This window comes from Centrocercus urophasianus, unplaced genomic scaffold (genome assembly GCF_019232065.1).
Source record: "Centrocercus urophasianus isolate 14NV4802_14NV808 unplaced genomic scaffold, USGS_Curo_1.0 seq_40, whole genome shotgun sequence".
NCBI classification, from domain to species: domain Eukaryota; kingdom Metazoa; phylum Chordata; class Aves; order Galliformes; family Phasianidae; genus Centrocercus; species Centrocercus urophasianus.
This window is the reverse complement of record NW_024884978.1, coordinates 1,695,034-1,705,972: the sequence shown is the minus strand read 5'-3', so window position 1 is coordinate 1,705,972 and position 10,939 is coordinate 1,695,034. Positions and strand designations below refer to the sequence as shown.

Here is a 10,939-nt window from a genome sequence, read left to right as displayed (position 1 = left end):
GGGAGGAAGGGAGGAAGGGAGGAAGGGAGGAAGGGAGGAAGGGAGGAGAGGCATTTGTGTTTGTGGCAGATTTAATATTTACCAGCAATGGAAAACAAGCTGCTTTTCTCTTCCCTGAGTGCAGATTGTCAAGATCATTCATAGCCAAGACCCGATATCAGTTACTCCAAATGCTCATGTGAACAGGGCTATGAAGATCATCCCCCTCCTGTGACTGCCCCCAGCTCCAGGTCTACACAAGGGCATCCCTTTTATACTCACATGGAGAGGAGGTTCTTCACCGAGCTCTTGAACTTTAGCAAGCGCACCCATGCCACGGCAGAGACCTGCTGCCTCCAGAGTGCCCAGCAGCTGACTGTCATCCTCTCAGTGTCTGAGAGCAGCAGGGAGCCTGACTCCATCTCCTCTGGGCTCCGTGCTCCTCCTTCTGCCCGCTCCCCAGGGACACACTTATCTGCAGAGAGTTTTCCACATGCTGTTATGTCTGAAACCAGCTTCTATACAGCGATGTTGGGGTGGTTGTAAAGCAGCTGCTGTCTTGGCTGAGGGCTGTGTGTTGGCAGCCACAATTGTACCTTCTTGGTCCACTGCAGCTTCTTCCAGTCTCAGGAAGACATCTTCCAGGGTTGTCATACTAACTCCATAATTGATGATTCCCAGGTGAGAGCAGCTGTCGAGGCCTCTGAACAGATCTGTGTGACAGAGGTATGGGCAGTGCCACCAAGGTGTCAAACACAAGCATGACTACAGACCAGACTTTGGAGAGGTGAAGTCAAACAGAGTGGGGTATCTCCAGTCATAGGGAAAATAGCAAAGCAATAACTGCCAGCAAGCAGGGTGTTTGGAGGGAACCCCAAACTGCCAGATTCACAGTTCAGTGAAAATTTCATAGAATGAATCACAGAATCAAAGAATGGTTTGGTTGGGAGGGACCTTGGAGATCACCTAGTTCCAACCTCCTGCCACGGGCAGGTTTTTCTGTTTAGCATCAGCATTTCAGGCAGCAGGGCTATGGGACTGCCAGACTGATGGCCACAACTGCTGCAGCAAGTATGGGGTAGTGGCCATTGCATGCAACGATTTAATAGTCTTCATGAGATCCTTGCAGTAGCTCCTCATTTCTCTTTCCTCACGTATATTTCAGTTTTCCTTTTCTATGGACAATTCTGAATTATTTTCATAACCATTACCTGGGAATTTATTCACGTTTTCTAATGGCAGTTTATATCTCAGCTCGTATTGACCGTGTCCCAAGAGCATGACACTGGGGATGTACTGCTTAACCAGAGATGTCACCTTCTCTACATTACAAGAATCACTGACATGGATCCTGTTCAATTGAAAGGAAAAAGCAAATGGTCAGTATTGAAAACTAAACAAACAGCAAATTAAATGGAAGCAAGGCTGTATTTGCTAGGATGCATCAAATTGTACTTCATTCTTTACTCTGGAGTAAATTACACCTTCAGCTAGTTCAACTGAATGTGAATTCAGCTCACTGTGCTGTTTTGAATTTCCTTTTTACAGTCATCTTAGTGGATTCATGCCTATTCCCAGACCCTGGTCGGTACAGCTGAAGTGCATACCTTAAGTGATAGCCGATCCCCCACTTCTTTTTCAAGAACAAAGAGGAGCCAACACATTTTAGCCTCCCACGTGAGATAAAAGCCTTGCGGTCTACAGAGAAAAAAAAAAGCACAAGAAGATTTTAAACTGTAGAGCAGTGATTTCATCTTTTTTTCCCTACATCTGGACCTCCCACGGGCAGTTCAGTGGTATTCTGTATTTTTCTGAGGGTAGATCCCACGATCCAAATTTTCATCCCAGGTTGATTGGCCCAGAAAAGGACTTCCAGATGCAGGGATGCTCTGCAGGGATGCTGAGCCTCTGCTTACCCGCGAGGATGTCAGCCTCATCCATGAACTGGGTACTGAAGAGGATCACCCGGCCATCTCTGTGCTCCTTGAGGAGGCTCCACACCTGGTGTCGGGAAAGAGGATCCAGCCCCGCCGTCGGCTCATCCAGGAGCAGCACCTGCACACGGGATGAGATCAGACATTCCCAATGAAGGAATGGTTGCACGGCTTGTGGGGTTGGTGTTCCCTGAGAGCCTCAGGTCCTGGAGACAAGAGCCAGGCCATCTGGAATGCAGGAGCAACCGCTCTGGGCACTGCTCAGGGGACTCTGCTTTAAACTAGATGTGCAAAATTAAGGTAAAGAATTTACCATCTTTCTGGAATAACACTGGCCACCTTAAAATTACTGAATATTCTGTATATTGCAGAGCTGCTTTACCTGCGGGTTTCCAAGCATGGCTATCCCAATGGATAACTTCCTTTTTTGCCCACCACTCAATTTCTCAGCTTGAGTGTCTCGCACGCTACTGATATCCAGCAGTTCCAACATGTTCTGCACCTAAAATAAACACAAGAAAGCCCATTCCCAGAAGCATCTGTCTGTCCTTTGTGAACCACAAAAGAGGTGTGGCTGGCACCAAATAAGTGATTTCTAAGGGTATGCTGGGTTGCTTCGGGTGAACCAAGGTTAGCTTGCTTTGGGTGCACCAAGGCCCCAGGCTCGCATTACAGGGGAACTTGCACTTACCTCTCGCTCTACCTCTTTGGATTTGATGCCCTTGATCTCTGCAAAGGTTTGCAAATTTTCTTTCACCGTTAGGACTTCGAACTGCACATTGAACTGTGGGCAGACACCGACCATCTCTCTGATCTCTTCCCTGTCTCCTATCTCTGACAGCTTGTAGTCATAGATGGTTGCAGAGCCTGTTTATACAAACGCATGTGATGACAGGGAACAAGCTGGGCTTTGCAGCTTTGAAGCTCACTCATTTCAGCTTACCAGTCCCATCCTACCTTCAGAAGGCAAAGTCAGCCCGCTGAGCACATTTAACAGTGTTGTCTTTCCAGCCCCACTGTGGCCGAGCAAGGCAGTGATTTGACCCTCGTAAATATTTAAAGTCAAACCTAAAACATAAACAACACCAATCTGGGGCAAAAAAAAAAAAACAGGTTTTACTTCTCTCTGTTCATTGTCAAAGGCAAGGCAGGTCCAGAAATATAAGAACTAAGTAGCAGTAATTAGTCAGAAGTCCATTAAGGAAAAGTGAGGAAATATTCTGCAAAACTAAAACTGAAGGCAGAAGAAGCTGCTCTGGAATTAGCTGAAAAGACATAATAAAGCTTTCTTATTCTCTTTACTTTTTGGAGGAATGGAAAATCAGTGGGTATAAAGTGAATAAAGTAGTAATCAGTTGCATGAATATTTTGGACAATTTTTCAAGCAATGCAAGTATTGTTTTCTTTCTTTGATCATCTGAAATATGTGCAGAGCTGTGAATCTTCTCCTTTAGTAGAAATTAATATCACAGCTTTCATACCTCTCAAGGCTTCTGTCTTCTTGTCTTTCTTTTTGTATGTTTTTTTAATATTGTGGAGCCTAAAAAGGAAGGAAAGGCAGATATTATTTCAGCGCTCTTGTAAATGCATTTAGGTATCCTTTCTTATTCTTATGGGTCTGAATTCAAAATGGCAGAAATGGCATGGGAAGTGTGAGTTTGAGTGCTCTGTGTACAGATGTGGACACATCTACCTGGCACATGCTAACTGGCACCAAGCCTTGCAAAGACAAGGCCAGCCCCGTTGCGACAGGTGGCCCCTCTGCAACAGGCTGCCCTCCAGGTTCTCCTTGTTGTCTGTAATGGCAATTTACCAAAGTCCGTGGCAAAGTAAACAGCAGAGAGTTTACGGGGACCTGAATTCTCTATTTATCACATCAACATTTTACTCTACTGTAAACAAAACCACGTGAAGATGGAAGCAGAGCTGATGGCAACATGGTGCCAGCAGGAGCGTTGATCCAAGCTACCGAACAGCACGATCCTCAGTTCCAACCTGATGGCCTCCTTCCCCCTGAACTCGAGGGGCACCGGCTCCACATCGTCTCCTGAGGGCTCCTCAAGGCTCCCAGCACCTCTGTGTCCTTCCCCAGGAAAGCCCCTCCTGCTCCGCATCCAATACGAGGGCTTCAGGCAGAAAAGTGGGGGGGCTGGGATGCCGTATTTCCCTGGCATGACAGCATAAAAGATGGCGTGTCATTAACTGAAGGCACCATCAGAATGCCATCCTGTGGTAAATACTTCTGAAAACTACCTGTCTGCCTCGAAATTGGTGCTCTGTCCCGTTAAAAGGTTGGGGAATTTTCATCAGTGTGCACAGGAGTTGGGTTAAGTAGCACGAGAAGGTGGCTTCAAGGCACTTTCCAATGAATTTCATCATTTATATAATAATTTAATATAGTGCCCATCATAAAATAACCCTGTTTTTCTCAAGAACAGTTCAGTGGCAGTGTAAGTAAAAATAGAAGGGAAAACAAAATACTAAATACTTCATTGCCTTTGATCTGGGAATTACCAAAACATCTCGGGGATAGAAAAGTCCCTCAGAGGTGTAATATTTTCTTTTTCAGTCCAAAATCTATTTTGGTTGATGCAGGCAAGGGAGAAGCCCATTGTTTCTGTGAGGAACTATCACACAAAATCCATATAATTCAAAAGTAAAAGGGAGGAAAGTACAGGTATAAGCATAAGCCACTCTTACCCTGCAGAACTTTGTCGAAGTAGACAGCTAACAGCATGTACAAGACCGAGTCAAAGGTCAGCATAATGTAGGTTGAAAGTAAAAAGTATGATTCCTCCATGATGTTAGAAAAAGAGAAACCTATTCCATATCTTTCCAAACTGAAAATCTGAAACAAAGGGCAAAGTAGAAGGATTTTCATGCTGAAAAATTATGCGAGTGACATCGAGTCATGGATGCTGTTAACTTTTTTAATCACCAAACCTCCTATTCCATTGACCCATTGACTGTTGAGTTGATGCCCCATACCTTTGCAATGCCAACATTGAATGCAAAAGGACAAAAGAGGCTGAGAAACCACTTCAAAGGTTCTGGAAGGTTTTCTATCAGCACTGAGAGGCTCAGACAGCCGAAGAGGAAGGTGATGAGGAACCCCAGGGAGCCCACAAGTTTGGATGTCCTCAGGAGGGAGCAGAGCATGAAGACCAGGTGGACCTGTAAGAACAGAAACAACCTTCAAGCTCCGGAGGAGATAAGTATCCTTAACTAGCATTAATGCCTCTTGCCAGGCAAATAGGTCTCTGGTGAGCTGGGGCTGTGTAATAAAATATGACAGAAATCCTTTCTCAGTGGGTAGACCTGAGTTTCAATCGGGTCTGTTACAGCCAGCCTACAACTCAAACTACTCACTGAGGCAGGGAACCCACTCAGCTTTTTCACTTCGTGTGGCCAAACACAAATACAACCCTGACCACAGTGCTCATGCCTCTGGAGCAATGTTTATGCTCATCAAAACATCAGTAAACCATGCAGTGAGAAAATCTCTCTCAAATCTGACTTACACATGCAAGGCCATACAGGAAAAACAGCAGTAGGATGGCAGAGAAGCTGCTGGTGTAGAAACTCTCCTGCACCACCAGGGCAGTCAGCAGGCAGGACAGGACCAGCACATAGATGGCATACAGCAGGCTCCAGGAGAGCCTGGAGGTGGAGAGCTAGTGTTATCTGGCTGTGTAATGTTGTTGCAGAGTCATTTAGATGGCAGAACCGTTTTTAATTAAAGCATCACCTATTTCCCAGAGCGAACCCAACCATATCTTATGCAGAGCAGAGAGCATGGCCCACTTTAGGAAATTCCCAAAGAGGAATGGCCATGTTCAGCCCTTCTGGCTTGTCCTTAGAGTAGTCAGAAACCCATTTAATTTGTTAACATATTATGAAAGTGCCCAGTAGTTAAAAAGGAACTCACCAAAATGCCATATCGTGTAGCCCCATCAACTTCATCAATACTTTGAGCTGCTTCTTTTCTCTTACAACATTCACAGATAAGAAATACATGAATGAAGAGAAGCACATCACAATAGTAATCATGAAATAAATGTACTCTAATGTAATTGAGGAGATGACACTCCGGGACTTCGCACGCACACCAGCAATTGTTCTCATTTCTTCCCAAACAGAATGATTTGCCACCACCTAAAGGAATTCAAGGTCAAAATATTAACATTCAGTTTATTTTCTACAGTGAGTTGTGGCCGTACAACGAATCTTCTGATTCATCTGACATAGAATGCCTTTTTAATATGACTTGTTAATGCAGCCTTATAGACATCAGGGGATCACGCAGTAAAGTCTAACGTGAAGGGCTCGGTTGGACTCCCTCCATCATCTATCAAAGCCAACACACCCAGCAGCTGTTTGTGCTACCCAAGAATTGCCTTTTCCACGACACCTGGGAAATACACTAAACCAAGCAGTGGCGTTGCGTTTGGTTCCCAGCCTTCAGGAATAAATGCAATTTTGAAGAGAAACGAAAGTTAGCACAGCGCTTCAAAACGAAATCGAAACCCAGCTTCTTCTGCAGGAAACTGCTGATCCTATCCAAGTCCCTGCTGTCACTGCCAATAATACTCAGGCGGTATTTACTTCTTCTGGAGAGGTTTTCTGACAAGCTCATCCCTTGTTATTGTCACAGAAAAATTTGTCTTTCCTAGATAGAAAGATATGTATTTTTTAAAAGGAGATGTACTGAGGTTCATAACTATTATTTACCTCTATAATAGCTGCATCAATGCTGGACTGCAGGGACAGGAAACCTTGGTACCAGTACTTGGGGCTCTCACAGTAGTGCTCTGAGTAATTGTAACAGGTATCTGCAGGGATGGAGAAAAAGGGCATCACTCATACACACACAACTGATTTAATAGAAAAGGAAAACAAGATTAAGATCCTTTGCAGGAACCAATAGTGTAAAAAAAAAAAAAAAAAAAAAAAAAAAAGAGCATCAAACAGCATCAGAAAACAGCTGGGTACCTATGTATTCAAGGTTTTCATTTGGAAAAACCACGTTCTCAGCAGAAAACCGGAGGTGATAGGAGAAGTTGTTTTTAAATACAACTCCTATAATCTCTTTATTCAAAATCCAGGCTTCCTCCAAGGCTCTCTCGGTGTCCAGTGCCTCCAGTTTTATCCCTGGGGTTTAAAAGACGAAATATTGCAATGAGTTGCAATGCAGAAAAATGCAATGCAGAAATATTGCAATGAGTTGCAATGCAAAACACAAGCTGTGGGTGTAGATCTTGCTTTGCTGAGGTTGCACCTGCCCTCTCAAGTTCTCGTTACTGGACAGGGCACATCTGTGGCCCCCCTAAATACTTCACACTGAGAAGTGTACCTGGAAATAAGTGAATGGATGTGACTCAGTGGTGTTATTCACTACACTGTGAACATCAGGCCAGGTAGAGTTTTAAGGTGCAAAATTATAGAATAATAGAATCCTAAAGGTTGGAAAAGATAAGAAGATCCTCTCTAAGATCCCGCAGCCCAATCTCAACCCGTCTCAACTTAAACACAAACATGTGTATGAAAGGTTGAATAACACCAAAGACAAGCATTTAAAAGATAAATCATACCTGTCATCACAGACTTCGAGGCCACTGTGTTCATTATGTGCCTGGTGGCTGCAGTGACGGGTGTGAAAGCAATGGTGACTCCGGTGGCATTGTAGGCAGGATCATCCAGCTGCCCCAGGTGGCTGTGTGGCACCTCGGGGTAGGGGATGTACATCATGAAGTTGCTTACTATGAACATCAGTGGCAGGAAGAGCAGGGACAGCATCCACTCCTGGATGAGGGGAGTAGAAAAGGGGATTTAATGCTAGAGCAGTAGAGGAGCATCTCTGTTGGATCAGGGTAAACAAGGCACTGAGTTGCATTGGTTTCTTGGTCAGTGACTGATTAATGAGGTCATTGTGTTGTGTAAATCTCCTCAGAAATTTACTCTGCCTGGAGAACCCATCTGTGCTCTTCCATGTCATCCAAAAGACAAATATACCGGATGAAAAGGTAAATGTGTTCATTCCCAGTTGGTCCCAATTGGCTTGGGTGGCCCGAATATCCAAGAGACGACGACAACATGATCAGACAAAATCCCCAAAATAGATACATGTAGTATTAACATGCTGTAGGTTCACACCAAGTGTTGGAGCAACTCTTGGCCATGGTACAAACTGAGCATTTGAAATGGAGTTTAACACTACAGAAATAGGTGGAGGTATAGAGGAAGACAGAGATTAAACCACCTTCAGGGGCCACTTCACGGTTTGTTTTTTTTTAACCTACCTGAAAACTCTGCATTTTCATCCTCCATTTGATAAGCACATTTTTCCACAAGAGAATTTTAGTTTGCTGGAACACACTCAGATTTCTCTGACGTCTCCTCATCTTTCTACCTAGAAAAATAGAATAAATTAATTGCTTTCAGATACAACAATGCTAAAACATCAGTGACTGTTTTTATTTGCACAGCATTTGCTTGGCTGCCAGAAACACTCTTTCCTTTTCCTGAGAAGGAGCCGAAGCCATTTGGTCCTTGACTCTATCCTGCACCAGAAGCCATTGTTGTCATCAGTACGTTCCTCATCCTTGCAGCTCAGCACTATGACACCAATTATAATCCAGATTTCTTCCATGCTTTAGCATGGTAAGGCTGGGAGGAGTTAACTCAGTAATACAAAAGGGAAATCAGACTGCATGACCTAATTGGTTTGGGTGGCCTGAATATCCAAGAAGTGACAAAAATATAGTTGAGTAAAATCAACAGATTCTAGTCGCATGTGATTTTAGCATGCTTTAGGCTTCACACCAAGTGTTGAGAAATTCTTGGCCACGGTACAAGCTGAGCTCAGGCAGAAAACAGAATCAACTGAAGGCAACTGGGAGCTACGAGAGAACAAATTCTTGGAAGTGCTTTCAGAGAGCTGCGTTGTCGGAGCTCCTCATGGGGAGCAGCAGAGAAAAAGCAACCATGAGTGTGCAGTGGTGGGTTACTCCATAAGATCTCACAACATCCTCAAATCTGTGGTCAAAGCAAAACAGTGATTGTTTCCTGGATGACAACCAACACTCGTATGGAGCCTTAAAGAAGCAAGGCGTAGCGTGCATTGTCAGAGGAGCGCTGCAGAACAGATGTGTCCGTGTTAACCATCAGGAAAATAGTCATGGGTAACTGAAGTGAGTGAAAGGACAAAGCACCCAAATGTGAAAGGGAAACCAAACTCCCACAGCCAAACTGCTCTGCTGCTCAAGTACACTTCCAGACCATGGTTTCTTGGTCTTCTGTACGCAAATTCTCAGGTGCAGCTTCAAGAGCACATAGGAAACAAACCCTTCCAAAGCTGCTAATACACTCTGGGGAATGATGCCTCACAGTGCTGACAGTCAAGGCGCAGCTTATCTTCTTCAAATATTTATATTCACTTTACCCCTTCTCTTATTATTCTCCACTTCACCCACATGGATGTTTGATATCAGCCAACTTCAGGGATGTGAGTGCCCAGCCCAAGGATTGACCACGCTCTGCTGGGGTGACACAATGGCACCAAACACTCAAACAGCTGCAACAAACTGTATTACCTCTGTGGGACACTTTGGGACAGTAGGGACAGGAATCTATTTGACCATCACACTCTGAATGGATTCTTGCGCCGCAGAATCCCTCACAAAGCATATAAAATATGAATTTAGCTTGTTATGATGATCTCTAGGCTTCCTTGAGATGGTGAAGCCAACCTACACTTGGACAAGCTGACACACAGCCAGAGTTCCAGCTTCACACCCAGGAGATTGCAGTGGGATGAAGAGCTGGCCACTGGGTCCCACTGCAGATGTCCCAAGTGTCCCCTCCCCACCACCCCCATCTCTGCCTGGTCCCAGTCAATCTCAGTGGTAATTTCTAGGAGTGAAAGACAATTTTCTTTTTTTTATTTCCATCTTTAGCTTACTTTGCTCCTATGTGTGTTGGATGCCCTAAAATATTAAACGTAGCTGAATCGTACCATGTTCTCCTAGAAAAAGGAACTGCCAGAAATACACCTCTGCTGCAAACAGAGCTCCTTTTGCTCTATAGCAGAGGTTAAAATGCCTCTGTTACGCTTACAATGCCAATAAATTTAATCCCAATCTTAACTGAGCCTGTTCCAAGGCACCCATTGACCCATCTTCCTGCATCCGTGTTCACCCAACATTATTTATGCTTAATTACTGAGTGCTTTCATCTCTCTGAAATACTGTTTTTCTCTTGTTTTAAGAAGAATGCTTGAGCCTTACCTTAATGGGAGGGTTTGACAGGGATCCAAAGCTCTTGCACTCTGTGCAATGCACCTCTGGATGTGGGGCTGCCGGGGAGATTCTAGCCAGTGGTTGCAGCGCTGCTCGGAGCCCTTCTCTTCACACAACCACTCCTTCACGTGGACATTGCTGCCAAAAGGCATTCCTCACGCCATCCCTCACTTCCCCCCTTCCTCTTTGGCAGAGCTTCAGATTTATTTACGTTATAAAAAGCAAACAGAGCGTATTGTTGTGGAGTTGTGCAGGCAGATTTCATTGAAGAAAAAAAAAAAAAAAAAGAAAAAAGAAAAAGGAAAAAAGGTTACTCAGGAAATTCTTGAATCTCAGCCAAGAGAGGAAAATTCAGCCCAACAATAAGCCATACACTTACCCTTTATCTGGCAAATCCTTACGCTTCTCAGCACAGAGGATTCAACTGAGCTACTCCAGCACACTGTTGCAGGAGGGAAGGTCGCCCGTTTCCTGACATTGGTTTTCTTTGCAAACTCAACGCACCGGGTCCCGGTGTAAGAAGAGCAGCGAAGTGCTGCCACCTGGTTGGGAACAGCCCTTTGCATTACAAAGCTTCTTGCAAACGTTTAAATCAAGTGGGACTGACAGCGGGCACGCTTTGCTTTTGTCCTGGCTGGGGCTGAGCTGCGGAACTCGTCTGCCCCGCGGCGGCGGTGGGATGCAGGAGCTGGGATGGGACAGAGGCAGGGATGCTCCCTCTGCTTTAGC

General features: G+C 44.7%; 1 protein-coding gene across 1 annotated transcript in view; it reads right to left on the bottom strand.

Moving 5' to 3' along the window:
• LOC122167912 (ATP-binding cassette sub-family A member 10-like) overlaps positions 1–10,769 on the bottom strand; it is a 20,964-nt gene extending 10,195 nt beyond the window's left edge. The window contains exons 1-20 of the mRNA XM_042832814.1: positions 10,590–10,769; positions 10,199–10,405; positions 8,213–8,322; positions 7,505–7,715; positions 6,906–7,064; positions 6,645–6,745; positions 5,842–6,068; positions 5,435–5,573; positions 4,902–5,087; positions 4,614–4,761; positions 3,909–4,080; positions 3,395–3,453; positions 2,871–2,981; positions 2,605–2,780; positions 2,296–2,415; positions 1,896–2,034; positions 1,587–1,677; positions 1,191–1,330; positions 576–692; positions 262–454 (exon numbers count right to left, since the gene is read on the bottom strand). Coding sequence (XP_042688748.1) covers positions 262–454; positions 576–692; positions 1,191–1,330; positions 1,587–1,677; positions 1,896–2,034; positions 2,296–2,415; positions 2,605–2,780; positions 2,871–2,981; positions 3,395–3,453; positions 3,909–4,080; positions 4,614–4,761; positions 4,902–5,087; positions 5,435–5,573; positions 5,842–6,068; positions 6,645–6,745; positions 6,906–7,064; positions 7,505–7,715; positions 8,213–8,314 — 2,591 coding nt within the window. The 5' untranslated portion in view covers positions 8,315–8,322; positions 10,199–10,405; positions 10,590–10,769. The remainder of the gene's footprint in view (positions 1–261; positions 455–575; positions 693–1,190; positions 1,331–1,586; positions 1,678–1,895; positions 2,035–2,295; positions 2,416–2,604; positions 2,781–2,870; positions 2,982–3,394; positions 3,454–3,908; positions 4,081–4,613; positions 4,762–4,901; positions 5,088–5,434; positions 5,574–5,841; positions 6,069–6,644; positions 6,746–6,905; positions 7,065–7,504; positions 7,716–8,212; positions 8,323–10,198; positions 10,406–10,589) is intronic.
• Positions 10,770–10,939: the final 170 nt, after the last annotated feature.